This window comes from Brassica napus, chromosome C3 (assembly GCF_020379485.1).
Source record: "Brassica napus cultivar Da-Ae chromosome C3, Da-Ae, whole genome shotgun sequence".
NCBI lineage: Eukaryota > Viridiplantae > Streptophyta > Magnoliopsida > Brassicales > Brassicaceae > Brassica > Brassica napus.
Window position 1 is genome coordinate 17,802,969 of NC_063446.1, and position 17,710 is coordinate 17,820,678.

The 17,710-nt window shown below is 35.5% G+C and overlaps 2 protein-coding genes across 2 annotated transcripts; one reads left to right on the top strand and one right to left on the bottom strand.

Annotated features, from left to right (window-relative positions):
* Window positions 1–5,785: 5,785 nt before the first annotated feature.
* LOC106400381 (gamma-glutamyl peptidase 5-like) lies at window positions 5,786–10,385 on the bottom strand. The gene is made up of 3 exons (XM_013840750.3): window positions 7,077–10,385; window positions 6,241–6,570; window positions 5,786–6,146 (listed from the first exon to the last, which is right to left on the bottom strand). Exons 1-3 carry the CDS (start codon window positions 7,386–7,388, stop codon window positions 6,036–6,038), a joined length of 753 nt encoding a protein of 250 aa, XP_013696204.1. The 5' UTR covers window positions 7,389–10,385; the 3' UTR covers window positions 5,786–6,035.
* A 5,668-nt stretch (window positions 10,386–16,053) lies between these two features.
* Window positions 16,054–17,710, top strand: LOC106401375 (tetraspanin-8). The gene is made up of 2 exons (XM_048752811.1): window positions 16,054–16,863; window positions 17,222–17,710. Exons 1-2 carry the CDS (start codon window positions 16,357–16,359, stop codon window positions 17,525–17,527), a joined length of 813 nt encoding a protein of 270 aa, XP_048608768.1. The 5' UTR covers window positions 16,054–16,356; the 3' UTR covers window positions 17,528–17,710.

A 17,710-nucleotide genomic window follows, 5' to 3' on the forward strand; every position in this document is an offset into this window, starting at 1 on the left:
ATGGGTTTAAAGAACCTCAACCATTTCTCTTCCATACTTTTATGTATTTATATTATTGCCTTTTGACTAGGAACTCTTCTGCAAACTGCCGTTGGAGAAGCTCTTAACCCATTTCATTCTCAGAGGTTGCCTACAAAATTGATACATAAACATAACTTTTAATTAACTATCCCGAAGTTTTCATTTACTTAATATTTGAACCAAATCAATTAATAAAATATATGATAATCTATAAAAAAATTAATCAATATTTCATTTTCAAACCTAATCAAAATTTTGACATACATTTTTTAATATGTAATAATTTAGTAAAAATACATAGTATAATCTACAACTGGTTTTGTTGTCATAGAATAGTCGCAAATTAGCTACTGACATACGACAAGTGCTATTAGGACTACTGTAATCAGTCGTCCATTTATGTTTTTCGACTGATTACCTATATGTCCTACATCTATGTTTTTGCACTGCTGACACACGCTTACAGCTGGTTCTGACTAACACATGTGGCATCATCTTCACACGTCCACAGAATCGAGAGCTGCGATTCGATTCTTGAGCTTTAAGCCATCTGCCTTTTCTGTATTTCAATTTCACATCATCCCTTTGTTCTTATAAAAAACTCCTCTGCTTTTATCCTGTTGTGAGAGAATCGTTGATGACCGTTGTGACATAGCTTTGGGCTGAGATTCATTAGGCCTTTGCCGAGGCCTGTTATGACAGTCTGATGAGCCGAAGCTCCGTGGTTTCGATTTGAAGTGTTAGTGTTGATAGTGATAAACATCATGTCCTCCACAAGAACTGTCAAGGCCTTAACTGAAGTAGAAGCTTTCGCTTTGATAGCTGATGAGCTTAAGTTCGTGGACCAGTTCAGGAGACTACATAGCAGAGAGTGCAACACACTATCAGATAAAACATTTCGTGAACTCATTACATATATAAAAGATAATTATTTGTTGGGAAAATTAGCGGATAATAATTTATTTGAGAGGTTGAGATAGAATGTTGACGGTTACTATTTAAGATAACATTTTTATTTTAGAAAAGGGATTTTCACTAAGGCTTGTGTTTGGAGATTTCTTAAAAACTCTTAGAACTCTTTATGAAATGTTTTTTCTCTATTGCTTTGCTTGATTCTTGGATTATTACAAATGGTGCTAAGCACTCCTATTTATACAAGTGAAAGACCACACTCTAACATGTTCTAGATTTTTCTAAATTATTATTTTATTTCAAAATATCTAACTCCATAACTTTCTCTCTTCTTTTACACAATTATTCTTCTATATATACTTCTCCACTTTTCTCTAAATGTTTCTTCTTCTTGGACTAAGGCTTGATTATGATTTGATTAGTTTTGGGCTCAAGGAGGGAAATCCAACAAATCTCCCCCTTCCCGATTTAGCCCGAAACAGTCGCCATACCCGTGCCTTTGCAGCAATCTTCAAACTTCTTGATTGGTAATACTTTGGTCATAAAGTCTGACCAGTTTTCGTCGGTGTGTACCTTTGTGAGATGTATGAGCTTCTCTTCCAGAACTTCTCGGATCCAGTGATGTCGGATATCGATGTGCTTTGAGCGAGAGTGAAACATTGGATTCTTTGCTAAGTGAATAGCACTTTGGTTGTCACATAGCATGTTGTATTTTTCTTGCTTTACTCCCAACTCAAGCAAGAAGTTCTTCAGCCATAGCATCTCCTTGCACGCTTCCGTTGCTGCGATGTACTCCGCTTCCGTGGTGGATAAGGCAGCACACTTTTGTAGCTTCGATTGCCAAGAAACAGCTCCCCCTGCAAAGGTAGTCACGAATCCTTATGTCGATTTCCTTGAATCTTTATCACCAGCCCAATATGCATCGGTGTAACCGTTCATCTCCAATTTTCCATTTCCAAAATATAGACGCTTCTTCGTTGTGCCTCGTAGATAGCGTAGGATCCACTTAACTGTTTTCCAATGTTCTTTTCCTGGATTGGCGAGAAAGCGACTCACAACTCCTACGGCATAGGAAATGTCGGGTCTGGTGCACACCATAGCATACATGAGACTACCCACTGCTGATGCATATTGGGTAGTCTTCATTTCCTCTCTTTCCTTCTCACTTGTTGGACTTTGCTTCGAACTTAGTTTGAAATGTCCACCAAGTGGAGTGCTCACCGGCTTTGCTTTGTGCATGTTGAATCCTCCAACACCCTTTCAACATATCGTTCTTGGGACAACCATAAAAGCTTCTTTGGCCTATCCAGAGTGATCTTCATTCCAAGAATCTGTCTCGCTTGCCCCAGATCTTTCATCGCAAAACACCTTCCCAAATCTTTCTTCAATGCGGATATCTTGTTGCGATCTTGGCCCACAATTAACATATCGTCAACATAGAGCAATAATATGAGAAAGTCGCCGCTTTCGTACCTCTTTATGAAAACACAATGATCATTCTTGGTTTTCTTGAAGTTATGATCCACCATGAAGGAGTCAAACTTCTTGTACCATTGTCTTGGGGCTTGTTTGAGGCCATAAAGACTCTTCTTTAATCAGCACACCAATTCTTCTTTTCCTAGAACCTTGAATACTTCAGGTTGCTCCATATAGATCTCCTCCTCGAGTTCACTATGTAGAAAGGCCGTCTTGACATCGAGTTGTTCAATCTCCAAGTCTAGAACCGCTGCTAGACCAAGAACCACTCGGATACAGGACATCTTCACCACTGGAGAGAATATTTCTTCAAAATCTATGCCTTTCTTCTGGTTGAATCCTTTCACAACCAATCGAGTTTTGTATCTTGGATTTGAGCTTCTCTCTTCATACTTCAACCTGTACACCCACTTGTTCTTCAAGGCTCTCTTTCCTTTTGGTAGCTTCATCAGCTCATAAGTGTGATTATCATGCAAGGATTGCATTTCATCTTGCATAGCTTCAACCCACTCATCTCTATGAGTGTCTCCTATGGCCTCCTCGTAGCTTTGAGGCTCCCCCTCATCTGTAAGATTAACATACTCATCTTGATAATATCTTACAGATGGTCTTGTCTCTCTTCCAGACCTTCTTGGCTCATGTTCTTCCTCTGGCTCCACTTGAACTACTTCTTCACCTTCATCACCATTCGGATCCATGATAGGATCCCCTTCGCCATCATCTCCAATCACTTGTTCATGATCTTGAGGCTTATGAGAATGTTCATTCCTTACAACCCTTAGCTTTGGTTTCTTTGATTTGTTGATGTCTTCGATTGTTTGATCTTCGAAAAAAACAACATCTCTGCTCCGGATAATTTTTCTGTTAACCGGATCCCAAAGCCGATAGCCGAAATCATCTCTTGGTGACCCAAGATAGATGCACTCTTTAGTCTTGGAGTCTAGTATGGCTCGTTCATCCTTAGGTATATGGACAAACGCTCTGCAACCGAACACCTTCAAATGGTTGTAAGAGACCTTCTTACCCGACCAAACTTCCTCAGGGACATCGCCTTCCAAAGGAACTGATGGTGTAAGATTTATGACATCCACTGCAAACTTTATGGCTTCTCCCCAAAATGGCTTGGGTAGTTTAGCATGAGAGAGCATGCACCAAACTCTTTCTGTGATCGTTCGATTCATTCTTTCTGCTAGCCCGTTCAGTTGTGGCGTCTTTGGTGGTGTCTTCTCCATCCTGATTCCATGAGCTTTGCAAAACGCTTCAAAGGGACTTCAATACTCTCCACCATTGTCAGATCGAACACACTTGAGTTTTTGACCCGTACTTCGCTCTGCTTGGGCTACAAATTCCTTGAAAGCATCAAGAACTTGATCTTTTGACTTCAAAAGGTATACCCATACCTTCCTTGAATGGTCATCAATAAAGGTGACGAAATATGATGCCCCTCCATTGGATTTCTCGGACATGGAGCATACGTCAGTATGCACAAGATCAAGAATAAGCTTTCTTCTCATAGGCGTAGATGATCTTCGGAAAGCGACCCTATGTTGTTTTCCGGCTAAGCAATCATTACATGGTGAGAGAGAAATACCTTTCATATCAGGAAGAAGTTTCTTGCGAGAAAGTATATTTAAACCTTTCTCACTCATATGCCCGAGTCTTCGGTGCCATATATCCATGTCATCACTTGCGACATTTACTTCTTCCTTGCAAAGCTTGGCTTATGTTACATATAAAGAGCCTTCTTTTCTTCCTCGAGCCATGATCAAACTTCCCTTGGTTAGCTTCCATTTGCCACTGCCAAAGTGGCTATCCAAGCCGGCATCATCAAGCTTCCCGGTTGATATGAGATTGAGTCGGATGTCGGGAACATGCCTCACATCTTTGAGTACTATCTTACACCATGTGTTTGATGTAAGAATAACATCCCCCTTTCCAACGATCTTGCTTCTTCCTTGATTTCCCATTTGAACATTACCAAAGTCACCACTTTGATAGGTTGTGAAGAAGCTTCCATGAGGGGTGACGTGAAAAGAATCACCAGAATCAACGATCCATGAGCTATCATCAGAGCTAAGATTACATTCTCCAACGAGATATAATTCTTCGCTCTGGTCTTCCACAATGGTGGTAGTCTTGTCTTCATGCTTCTTTGTAGGATTGAACCGGTCTGCTTTGATATTACCGGCTTGTTTGTCTTTCTTGAGAAACCGACATTCCGACTTCATGTGACCCGGTTTGCCACAGTAATAGCAAGTAACTCTCGGACGTGACTTAGATCTTCCTCGAGATTGGTCTCGTCCTCTGCTTCTGTTTTGGCCACGAGTCTCTTCTCTACCTCGTCTATCAACAATGTTAGCTTCTGAATAAGAACTCGAACCTCGCTCCTTCCTGCGAACTTCTTCGTTTAGAAGGCTATCAGTGACGGTGTCCATGGTAAGCTTTCCCTCCGATGCTGAATTGCTTAGAGTGACAACTAGTGTGTCCCAACTCTCCGGTAGTGAACTACGGAGTAAAAGGGCTTGCATTTCGTCTTCAACCTTCATATCAACTTTGTATGCTGATTTACAATCCCCTTGAAATTGTTCAAGTGCTCCATCATGCTCTGGCCATCCTTGTACTCCAACTTTACCAACCGTCGAACAAGCTGAAGAGCTTTGTTTCGAGGTGTTTTCTTTTGAATCATGAATTCAAGTTTTGTCCATAATTCAAAAGCATTTGTGTAGGTAGAGACATGTTCAAAGAGAGATCGGTCGACATACTTACGTATTACGGCAACTGCCTTTCTATTAAGAATCTCCCATGCTTTATCATCCTTTTCTTCCGGCTTATCCTTCATGATGATGGGCTCATGCAAATCCTTACAATAAAGGTGATCTTCCATCATCGGTTTCCAATAAGAGAAGTTGTCCGTCGTGAGCTTGAACATGTCACCTTCAAAGGTAACGGTGGCCTCCATCTTTACTTCTTCAAAGAGAACGGTAACCTTGCTCTGATACCAGTTGTTGGGAAAATTAGCGGATAATAATTTCTTTGAGAGGTTGAGATGGAATGTAGACGGTTAGTGTTTAAGATAACCTTCTTATTTTAGGAAAGAGATTTTCACTAAGGCTTGTGTTTGGAGATTTCTTAAAGACTCTTAGAACTCTTTATAAAATGTTTTCTCTCTATTGCTTTGCTTGATTCTTGGATGATTACAAATGGTGCTAAGCACCCCTATTTATACAAGTGAATGAGCACACTCTAACATGTTCTAAATTTCTCTAAATTATTATTTTATTTCAAAATATCTAACTCTATAATTTTCTCTCTTCTTCTACACAATTCTTCTTCTATACTTCTCCAATTTTCTCTAGATGTTTCTTCTTCTTGGACAAAGGCTTGATTATGATTTGATTAGTTTTGGGCTTAAGGAGAGAAATCCAACATTATTCGAGATTTTCCCGTTCCTTCTTCTGTATAGATAAATAGATGAAACATTTTGAAATTCATTACATATAATTTTAATCCAACTCTGCTGCTTTTGTTCATCGTTTAACTGACGTTAAACTTAACATTTTGAAATTTATTGCATAAATAGATAGAAACATTTCTGAATATTCATTCCACAGAAATTGTTTTATATATTAAAGTTGCTCGGATCTTCCTTTCAAAAAGCTTTTGCAGAGAGTCTGCCATTGTTTCCGATCTGGTTCCCGGTTTTTCATCGTTTCCTTTGCCTTATCCGCACAATCTTGCTGGGAACAAGACAAAAAAAAAAGAAAACATTCAAAAGCTTGGAGACTGCAACATCGAAGACAAATGGGACAAAAGATAATAAAGTAAGTAAACCTCCATTAACTTCATATTGACTACGCGGTCAATGATCTCGAATAGAATCTCTTTGTTGTACTCAGGATGGCCTTGGATGCTGAGGAAATGATTCCCAAAGGAGGCCATTTCGACGTTGCATTTGTCTGAATAAGCAAGCAGTGTAGCTGACTCAGGGAGCTCCAAAACTTCGTCTTGATGGCATTTTATAATGGCTAATGAATTCGGAGTCTTCTCTCCGAAGAAACCACCTGGTTTCACTGCGTCTTTAGCCATTCTTATGCTTCTTAGCCCCATGTCTGCACCTCTACTTGCTCTTCCAATTTTCCCTCCTTTTATTCTACATAGTATCTGCTTTCAACAACAACAAGAGAATGAATCATTCATTCATTACAAATCTTTTGAATCAAGAAATCTAATAAAATGGTACTAACCACTGCAGTCTGGATCGTTTCAAACGCTAATTTATACCTTCTCGTTTACATTTAAACAAAAGGAACGAAGAAAATCTTAATACTTCTACCTAACGTCTAACTTTTCATGTATATTATTCTGCAAAAGTAAGATGATTAACGTTTTGCGATCATTTTGAGAAAACGCAACCTATATATACGCAAACAAACAATAGATGCTTCCTTTTCACCATACACTCATTTATTGATTACAGTTTCAAATAAGCAAAAATAGCTTCTTCTTTGCCAATGCATAGTGTAACAAAGAGTGTTAAAAATACTGTTGAATTTGAGTGATTATTAAATCAAATGGGTGGGTTTTGAAAGCCCTAATTACGTATGGATTTTACGGATCAAATCAAATCAGCAACTATAATCATAAGAAAATAATTCTAGGGTGAGAACCTGATGGCCAAAGCAGATACCGAGAATCTTCTTCTTCATGTCGTCAAGTTTTTGACAAAGGGAACAAAGCTTAACGATCCAATCGGCCTCACCGAAAGCGTCATGGAGGCTTCCACTGATAACGAATCCATCGTACTTATCAAGATCTTTCTCCTCCGGAAACTCGCCGTCGATCACTCGGAAGAGATCCCATTGCTCTCCTTCTTCTCCGAATGTGGAAACAAACACATTAAAATAACCTCCGTTCGTCTTCTTCACGAACGCTGAATCGGACGTAGCCAGAAATAGAGCGAATCTCTTTTGTTCAACCATTTTTGCTTTTCTTCTTGTGTGGTTGTTTCGATAGATTGATGGCTTAAGAAAATGATAAAAGGGTTGGTGTTTTAAGAGTGGAGCAAAAAGATAACAGCTGGAGATTTTTGTTGCAATTAGTTCTGATTTTGCAGTAACTAACAACCTATAATATTCTTGTTTTTGTGTTGGTCAAAGATTCTGGTTTATATATATTAGTATACTGGAACCCAAATAATTACCTTTGATTCTAATATGTTAACAAATATAAAAATATGTCAAAACGGCTTCACATACGTTCACATAGCCCAAAACATGTTTTTGTACTTAAATTAACTCATAAAATTTAAACTGACTAAATTAGATTTCATTTAAAAGGGTAAATGATAATTATTAAACTTTCTTATAAATATATGATATATATAAATATTTAGAATAAAAATAATTTTGGAAAAAGATTTTTCTTCAATTTTTTTAAGAAGACCCTCGTTACTATATATATGATACTAGGCTAAGTATGCGTTTCGCGTGGAAATTTATTACATTATACCCATTTTTCTTTTTAACATTTTTTAGTTAAAATGATTTTATTTTAATTATGTATGGAATGCTATTTTGTAATTTCTTTTAATATTTTTATCATTTCTTTCTGCTGAATTCGTTTGTTGTAACAAACTCAAAGTCAATTTCATTAGAAATTTCCTAAAATTTTTAATATGATTGTTTCGATTATTAATGAAGTCGTGTTCTATTTTTATTATGTCGGTATATACAATTTAATCTCTTTGTTTTAGTATAAGTTATCTTATTTCATTATGTAACTTTTTTTTTGTTATCAGATAATTTTATATTATGTCTTTTGTTGGAATATGAAAGTATATATATTTTTAGTTTCATATCAGTATTAAATTATGGTTGAGTTTTTTTTATATATTTTTAAAAGAATTCATTAAATGTCATTGATTTATCATATATTAACATCTAAATAATTTGGTTTTATTTATTAATATTCCGATTATACTTAAAACTAAAAACTTACATATATAATGTTAAACGTATTATTAAGCTATTTATTTCTGTATAGCAATAATGGTTAACGATTATATGACTACTTAATAAATCTTGTAATTAGTTGAAAAGGTAATAAGAAAAGGTTTAAAATGTTAATATCAATGGGGTTAACATTTTTAACGCGCGGGCTTTCGTATAAACAAATATTGAAATTTTGGCTTCAAAAACTGAAAAATAAATAAATATTGATATATAAAAGGAGAGGTCCACGTAGTGGTAAGGTATTTATCCGAGCGAATCTAGTATGTTATAATTAATTGTAATAACTATGAATAATTTTCATATTCAACAAACTTGTGGAATGGAAGGTTTGAACATGTGCACGGTTCGTTTAGTTTTTTATTTAGGCTATAAGAATTTTGGAAGCTCTGGTTAATTATGTGTTTGTGATGTGTATAATAATGATGTTTGTTTTTTTAATAATGTTTTGCGTGACAATTTAAACAAAATAAAATTTATATTCTGAATGCAACAATTTAATTGTCAATATATATGAAAAAAATTGTCAATATATATGCAAGAAAATAAACAGTATTTAGTATATAGTTTATGATTTTCACTAACTTGATATTTTAGATTAATTTGTTAATTAGGCAGTTACTTACATTATTGCCAGACCATATTCAAAACTGGGAAATACCTATCGTCTCTAAAAGACATTGACGCATACAAACCAATTCTACTCGTTGTAGGAATTAGATTATATGTAACATTTCTCCTAATTTATATATTCTATTATGGTAGTAATTATGATCTATAGATGGAGATTGTGGAAAAAAACAAAGACACATATGAAGATGGTGCACTTTGAGTCTGATGCAGCCCAGCTCATCAAGACAATCAACTCTGAAGCTTGCCTAGCCGAGCTCTATAGAACTGTTCATGATATTTTGGCATATGCCTCAAATTTCGACGGTGTTTGTTTTTCTAAGATACCTCGAGAGGAATGTAGTTGATGATAAATTGGCAAAGGATGATCTGCTTGTATCTGAAACCTTGGTTGTTGGTGATGCCTTCATTTCTCCTAAAAAATCCACCTAATCAATTAAATGTCGTGTTTCAAAAAAAAAAAAATAGATGGAGATTGTGGAAAAAAAAACAAAGACACAGATTTATACGAACCTATAGTTATCCTTAATTACATTAGGTATCTTAAGTCATTGCACAGGAGAACACTTTAGCTTAATCTCAACACAATATCTTCTTCCTCAACCTCTTAGAACCACTGATGAGTAAATCATGTTTTCCTCTTCTGTTTTTAGGGATAATTCTTTTGTAGTATGTAGTTGGGATTGGGAGATCTCCTAAACAGTACCAACTAATGTCCATTGAATTTTCTTCTTTTGTTTTATGAGTTTATAAATTTGACTGGTATCTTTGATTATTTGTATTCTTGAAGGCACTTTGAGGTCATTGGTTCGGACAAAAGAAGTCTCATCGTCACAGAAAACAAAAACTCTTATCATTACTACTTATCATAATTCTACAAATTTGAAAATATGGCCATTACTTCTGCCTCTTAACTCTGTTTGGCATGTGATATGAACAAGAAAAAATAGTCATCCAACATTTTAACTAAAGCAGAAGAAAGAAAAATGTATACTTAGTAATTTGTTCACCTAGAAAGACTTTGCTGTCACCTGAGGATTATAATAAGATCCATGAGCCATAAAAGCAGCCTACAAATCTATGAAAAGGCTGTGAAGCCTCATATAATACAAAAAGAAAAATAATATTTCAGTTCCAGTTTCGGTTTTTACTTATCACAATTTTTCTTTGAAAAATATGTACATATGAATACAGATAAAGAAAATAAAATTATACACCCACCTGTGTATAATTTTTACTTATGACAATTTTTTTGATAAAAAAAAATATACCCACCTGTGTCTAGTAGTTCAAAATACACAAAAAAAAACATAAACTTGCTCAATCTTGCAAGATAAGGTGATATCATGTTCCAGTCATGAGTAGCAGAAAACAAAAATAAGAACTATAAAAGCAACAAACATGGTTCAACTCCACAGAGTTAAGGATACCAAATGATATGCATAAGAGCACAATCAAAAGCTTGAAATTACCATGGATCTTTATTCACTATTCCATTTTATGATTTTAAGAGACTTGATCTTCCGAACATGGACAATGGTGAAAAATCTTCAACTATTTTACCAAAGTCTAAAGGGAAGATTTGTATCTCTATTCATCAAAAAACGTAATAGAGAATAAAGATAACGATGTTTATGTTATCGATATGGTAATCATTGAAGATGCCCTTATCTTTTGCATGGAGAAAAATATGTTAATTGTGTTCTTACGTAGTTGTGTTCTTATGTACTGGATCTTAAAACAATTCAAATTTCTATTGAATTGACTTCATCTCTTTAGGTAAAACTGATCTATATAAAGATCCCAATGTACACGTCATTAACATTTTATAAGAATTTTAAATTTGTATTTGGAAGAAGACCATCCATTAATATTTGTTATGTAAATGATAAAACTTCTTATCAAAAAGTAATGTTTATTGTACCATTATGTATTTTCATTCTTAATGTTCGCTAATAATAAATTAACATTCTCCATTTTTTTATTATTTCATAAAAGCATGGCTTCTCGAATACAGTTCTAAATTCGACAAGTTCTATTGTTACAGATGATTCTCCACCACTTAGGAAACATATGATCTTACCTTCATTGCTTATATGTAACTTATACATTATGATTAGTCTGTTCTTTTAATATGTCTTATTTAGGTGGAAGACAATCATATACTTTGGGATCAAATGGTGCTCGAAGGAACCGTTTTGTGACATAACAAATACTCAGATATAGAGCCAAGTATGTTCAAATGTCGGACAAATTAACAATACCACTCAAGCAACCAGAACAACCATTTTGCCACCTATTAGAAAAAAAAAGTAATTATTAAATTACAACCGTCAGGTTCTTGCAAGAAGGTGGACAAATTTCCGGGTTTAGGAATCTTCTCAATAAGAGAATGGCTTGCTTTAAAAGCCATTAGTTACATGATGTGGTTTTCTGCTTGAGACGGGATCACATTTTATAAAGGGTCCTCAATTATTTCGATGTATGATGGTGACACTTTAAGATGCTTGTTACCACATACTATTAAACCGTCTACAAGAGCAATAAGAGCAAGTTGCAGCCACTTCCATTCAGAGAGAGTTGAATTTTCCAGCATCTCATGAACTTCAGGTACGGTAATGTCTAGATCTTCATTTTCGAATAGTCTCTTCCACATTGTTCCGCCTGTGGAGATAACTCCGGATGATTCCATGTCACAGACTTTGTCAACAAAAGGTTCGTAGTTTAAGATATCTTGGAATTAATGAAGCGAAAACCATAGAATGTTGTTTCCAAATAAGAGCCAAATTTCATATTTGTAGAACGTAACTAGTTGGCGACAGAGCAGAGAATGTATAAGTTTTGCGGAGTTGGAACATCATGCTATACTGGCAACTGGCAACTGGAACAAACGAGCAAGCTGAGTTTCTAGTAAGGACTGAAATTCTAGTGTACCTTGAAGTAAAGTTACTATAGAGCCGATGATATTTGCTTTGGAATATATGTTCAGACGAGGATGGGTTGGATAGCAGTCAGCTGCAAACAATCTTTACAGAAACGATGAGGAAGAGGCGAGAGTATATTCCATCTCCTTAATGGATACAAAGGAGGTTTTTTCTTTGTATTTTGTGTCTGATACTGCAATTTGAAAAGTGTAACAGTCAGATTTTGAATTTGGTTTAGATGCAATTGAAGAATTTTTTTTTTTTAATATATGAAAGGACATATCTTAAACACAAAATTGAACAATCGCAACTAAAGGATTACAAATGTAACATGCAAACAGTTATTGTAGTTTAAGGATACTTAATAATAGCAAATATAAATCAAAGCGACACCAACTAATTAATGAGATTTTCATAGAAAAATAATAAGTAACTGTCTAAAAATTTCGAAAATGATACGGATATATTTGTGATATACCATAGTTTTTACCACTTTTAGACCATGGTATAAATTCTTTATTGAGTCTAAGGTCTAATATATGTGTTATGAGTCTGTCGTAGAGTGTTTTCAGGGTCAGGTACGTACGTTTTGGGAAACTTTGGAGATTTTGGAGCTTTTGGAGATACAGGACTTCGCAGACGTGTCAGAAGTGTAGATATGGATGGAGACCTTCTCACGGTGCGATTAAGATCATATTAGCTTTCTAATGCCACCGGTTTGAGGTTCATATGAAGGTTAGATCTAAAGTTGTGCTTGTTTTACTGAAGAGTGGTTAATATGACTCACGACAGGAAGCAGTTGAGAATCAACAAGATGTCGAACAACACCACACCTTGGGTGCCTATCGACACTCCTCCAATTCAGGCCCGACGAGTTTTAATGAAGATCCAAGAATTGTAGTTTTGGCCCTGGAGTTTCCTTTATTTACAAAAAGCCCACAACATTTTTTTGACCTATATTTATTGTTTTTAAGCCATTGTTTACGGATACTCTTCATTATTCTAGAGGAGATAGCTTAGGATCGGAGAGAGAGATCTGAACACCTTTTGAGAGAAGATCTTGAACTCCCTTTGTTTCTTTACTCTATTTTCTTACTTATTTATTGCAGTTTATTCAAACTATTATTATGTTTTCCGTGATTATGCATGAGTAGTTATTTTGTTAGATTTAGGGTTCTTCAAAGGTTACTTGATGGTTTACTAAATTTGTATTATTATTAGGGGAAATCAAATAGTTTTTCATCTGGTTGTTCTTACTGCTAAGCTTGGGATGAATCACCTTAAACTTAGATCTTAGGATTAATTGGCGCAAGTGAGAGCTTGGTCTATTGTCTGAATTGAAACTTAGATGATCTAATTAGCTTGGCGCATCCGAGAGCTTGTCCAGGTGGTTAGAGAACACATCAAACCTATTTGCTAAAGCTTGTTTAGAAGTAGTATCGACCAACACTCCGCAAGAAGAATCGATCAACACTCCCCGAGGATACATACGAAAGCTGGATTCCTAGGTCTAAACATTAGATAATCTTTACATACAAAAGTTGAATGATTATTGAGTTTGAGTTCGAGAATACTCCTTTAATAAATACCTAATAACTTACTTAGTTTGCATTCCTATTGTACGTGAGAGTTCACCTAAGTCTAGGTTCTCCTCATTTTGATAACTTACAAACACCTTCTCTTAATTTCCTGCTTTACATCATTAATCTCTACTTTTACTTCGAAAACAGCAAATCTATTGTGTAATCTTAGAGACTACCTGGATACAATCTTTAAGTACTATAACTGAACCTATTATTTGATAGAGTAGGTTATGATTAATTTGAGCATATCAATTTGTTTCCACATCAGCGAGCTCAGATGACATCATCACCTGCGTATCGAGGTGGAAGTTTTGCAAGATGAAGTTGACTACATGTTATCCGCTTCATCTTTGTTTGGCTTCACAATTGGGAAACCATAATTAATCGAACTTTCGGCTGGCAATGTTGGTTTGTTCGTTAAACTTCGATGTCAAGGATGGATGACCAGTAGAATCAATTTAGGGTAGCGATTATGGGCATGAGAAACAAAATGGTAAACAAAAGTTTTATAGAGCAAAATCAAAGATTTAATATATTAGTCATGATTTTTTTAGGCTATGGTTGTAGATAATTATTGGATAATTTGGAGACAAGTTTATGTGAACAATTTAACTTTGCATGTAATAAAAGAAAGTTTAACAGTAAAGGAAAAATTGTAAATAATCCATTTGACAAAACCTTTAGAAGAGACCTTTCATCTACACTTAAAAGCCGACTCGTCCGTTTAGCTAATAAAATCTTTAGACCATGATTAATGCAAGTTTCTTAGGAAGGTCTTTTAGCGAATATAAGAGACGTTTCTTAGTTTTTAACTAAAAAAAAATTAAGAGACATCTCCTAAATAAGATAGGTTTGAGCATTTTACCCGGACCCGAAGACCTGAATCGGAACCGACCCGAAAATATAGGTTCGGGTCCGGGTCCATGCTAATGTACCTATTGGATTTTTTTTAGATCCGCGGGTCTCGGTTCGGGTCCGGGTCCTACCCGAGACCCGTTCGGGTACCCGAAGTATCTGCAAATAATTGTATATATTTGGGTGATTGGGTATATTTTTGGTATTTCATATTTTTTAAAAGTTTTGGGTTCCGGTTTTCGGGTATAATTGTAGGTTTTGGGTAAATTTTTAGATTTTTAGAAAATATAATTCGGGTATGTTTTGGGTTTTTGGGTCTGATTTTGGATAAATTTTTGGGTATTTTTGCGATTCTTCGGGCATTTTTAGAGTTTTCGGGTATATCGGGTCCTAAATACCCGAACCGACCCGGATCCGAAATATACCCGAAAATTATGGATATTTTACGGGTATTGAAATTATAGATCCGAACGGACCCGGACCCGACAAGACCCGACCGAAACCGACCCGAAAAATTATAGGTACATATATGGGTCTAAATTTCTAGGATCCGAAGGACCCGGACCCGACAAGACCCGATCCGAACCCGACCCGAGGACCCGGATGCCCAGACCTAAAATAAGAGATAGAAGAGACGTTTCTTAGTTTTTTTTAGTTAGAAGCTAAGAAATCCTCTCTCAGACATCTCCAATGGTTTACTCTAAAATAGAGTAACTCTATGATAGAGTTTGAGTTTGATTCAATGGTACTCTATTTTAGAGTAAAACATAGAATAATGAACAAAAAAAAAACAAGTTACTCTATATTTGAGAGTAAATCTATTTTTCACTCTATAGAGTGAAAAATAGAATATCATTAGAACATTTGTCGATAAAAAAAAGAATATTTTTACTCTAAACTCTATTTTAGAAAAGTTGGAGATGCCCTAAGAAACCTGATCAATCGTATGTCCTTAAGCCATGATTATCGCAGTATACTAATGGGGTTTTAAAGGTGTGGGTCGCACTTGTTTTTTAAAAATCGGTTGCAGAAGTCACGAAATAAGAGTCGACTTTGGACAGTTTCTTGTACTGTTTGCGGATTATACTGACACATGGCAGTCCGAAATTGGTTCCTTTTTTTTAACTTTTTTAAATCAGACAAAACAAAAAAAAAATTAAGAAACCGAAAACAAGTTTCACCGTAATTATGCTCTTGGAATTGCACAGCTAGTAAATCGCAAACTTCGATGCCAACTATTTGTTGTATTTTCTCTATTTTCTTTGTTTTATTAAAAACAAAATTTGATTTAGAATATAATATTAAAAAAAAAACTTTGGAAACCTTTTCATCTCTAAAAGCCAAAAGAGAATATCAATTTTTGACATTAGTAGTAATCAGAAAGAAATAAGATAATGACATAACAAAAAGAAATAATAAAATAATACTCTCTCCATTTTTAATTATAGGTAGTTTTACTTAAAAACACGAATATTTAGAAAATTATTATTTAAAAAAATATATCATTTAACCAATTAATTCAACCAATTATTAAAAACCTAACATTATTTTATTGGTCACACAATATCTAATAATTGAAAAAAATGTATTGAAATATGTAAATTACTTATATTATGAAACAAATTGTTTTTCCTAAAACTATTTAGATTTAGAAAGAGAGGGAGTATAAACTAACTGCAGGTCCTAATCAGATTAGGCTAATCTCAAAACATGCACCAGCCGCGATAAAGCGCGTGAAAGTTTAAAGAGTCTCAAGTTCATCACCTACTAGGAGAAGGAAGGAGAAGAGATATCATTAAGCAACACGGAAACGTCTCGGAACTTCCTTCCTTTCACGCGTTTCAATTCTCTTTATATAACTCTCCTTCCCCTCATTAATTCTCTCAAATTCTCTTCTGGGTTTCCTAAATTCTCAACCTTTTTCTCCAAATTCGATTTCTTAAAATCATGGTTCGCTGTAGCAACAACCTCGTTGGCATACTCAACTTCATCGTCTTCCTCCTCTCTATTCCCATCTTAGCTGGAGGAATCTGGCTTAGCCAAAACGGCTCAACGGAGTGTGAGGGTTTTCTCGACAAACCCGTGATCGCTCTCGGAGGTTTCCTTATGGTTGTAGCGATCGTTGGTTTGATCGGTTCCTGTTGCAGAGTCACATGGCTTCTCTGGACTTACCTCTTTGTCATGTTCCTCTTGATTCTCCTCGTCTTCTCCATAACGGTTTTCGCCTTTGTTGTGACTAACAAAGGCGCAGGAGAAAAGGTTTCTGGGAGAGGGTATAAAGAGTATAGACTTGGAGATTACTCTAACTGGTTGCAGAAACGTGTGAACAGTGACAAGAACTGGAATAAGATTAGGAGTTGTCTCGTTGACAGCAAGGTCTGTTCTAAGCTTGACGATAAACTTGTTGGTGTTCCTGTCAACAACTTCTACAACGAACATCTCACTGCCCTTCAGGTAAACGATTCTTATATGCTTTAGTTTTGGTTGGAATCATGGATCTGATTCCTTACTGTCTTAAAGTTTCTCTGTTTCTTAGAGTCTTGTTTTGTTTGAAAAGATTGTGATCAAAGTCTGAAAGGAATTGGACTTTTCAATCTTCTCTGATCCTCAGAACCTTTGATTCTCTTCACATGTCTTTAAAGATCCGAACTTTTTTACTTTTAGCAAAAAGATTCTACCTTTTTGAAATTGAGAATCTTTTTTATGAATATGGACGACAGACATTAGATATAAGAACATAATTCTTTGTGTGAATTTTGTTTTTTCTTACAGCTACAACTAACTAATGAATCTTTTTTGTTTTGTGTTACAGTCTGGTTGCTGCAAACCCTCAGAGCAATGCCAATTCACTTACGTAAGTGCCACAAACTGGACCAAGACGGCCGGAACACAACCAAATCCAGACTGCCAAAGCTGGGACAACGCACCAAACAAGCTCTGCTTCGATTGCCAATCTTGCAAGGCGGGTCTTCTCGACAACGTCAAGAGCGCGTGGAAGAAAGTTGCAGTAGTCAACATCATCTTCCTCGTCTTCCTTATCATTGTCTACTCTGTTGGCTGCTGTGCTTTAAGGAACAACAAGAGAGATGGCAGTTATGGCTATGGATATAAGCCTTGAAGGCTTTCAAGTGTTTTAGAACAGAGATTCGTTCATTGTTCTTTAATTCACGCAGTACTGGAGTTTGCTTTTATGTTTTATGGATTTACATCTTGGTGATTTGAGACCTATTGCTTGTACAGCTCTCTCATGATACTTGTTAGTGTGTTCTGGCTTAACCATGATATATATTTATTTGTTATA

Bases quoted from the DNA above. Each gene is read 5' to 3' on its own strand.
- LOC106400381 (XM_013840750.3), bottom strand. From the start codon at position 7,388: ATGGTTGAACAAAAGAGATTCGCTCTATTTCTGGCTACGTCCGATTCA. The intron at 6,571-7,076 runs GTTCTCACCCTA...TGTTGAAAGCAG, and splicing joins GTATCTGCTTTGGCCATCAG to ATACTATGTAGAATAAAAGG. The intron at 6,147-6,240 runs GTTTACTTACTT...TCTTGTTCCCAG, and splicing joins TCAATATGAAGTTAATGGAG to CAAGATTGTGCGGATAAGGC.
- LOC106401375 (XM_048752811.1), top strand. From the start codon at position 16,357: ATGGTTCGCTGTAGCAACAACCTCGTTGGCATACTCAACTTCATCGTC. The intron at 16,864-17,221 runs GTAAACGATTCT...TTTGTGTTACAG, and splicing joins AACATCTCACTGCCCTTCAG to TCTGGTTGCTGCAAACCCTC.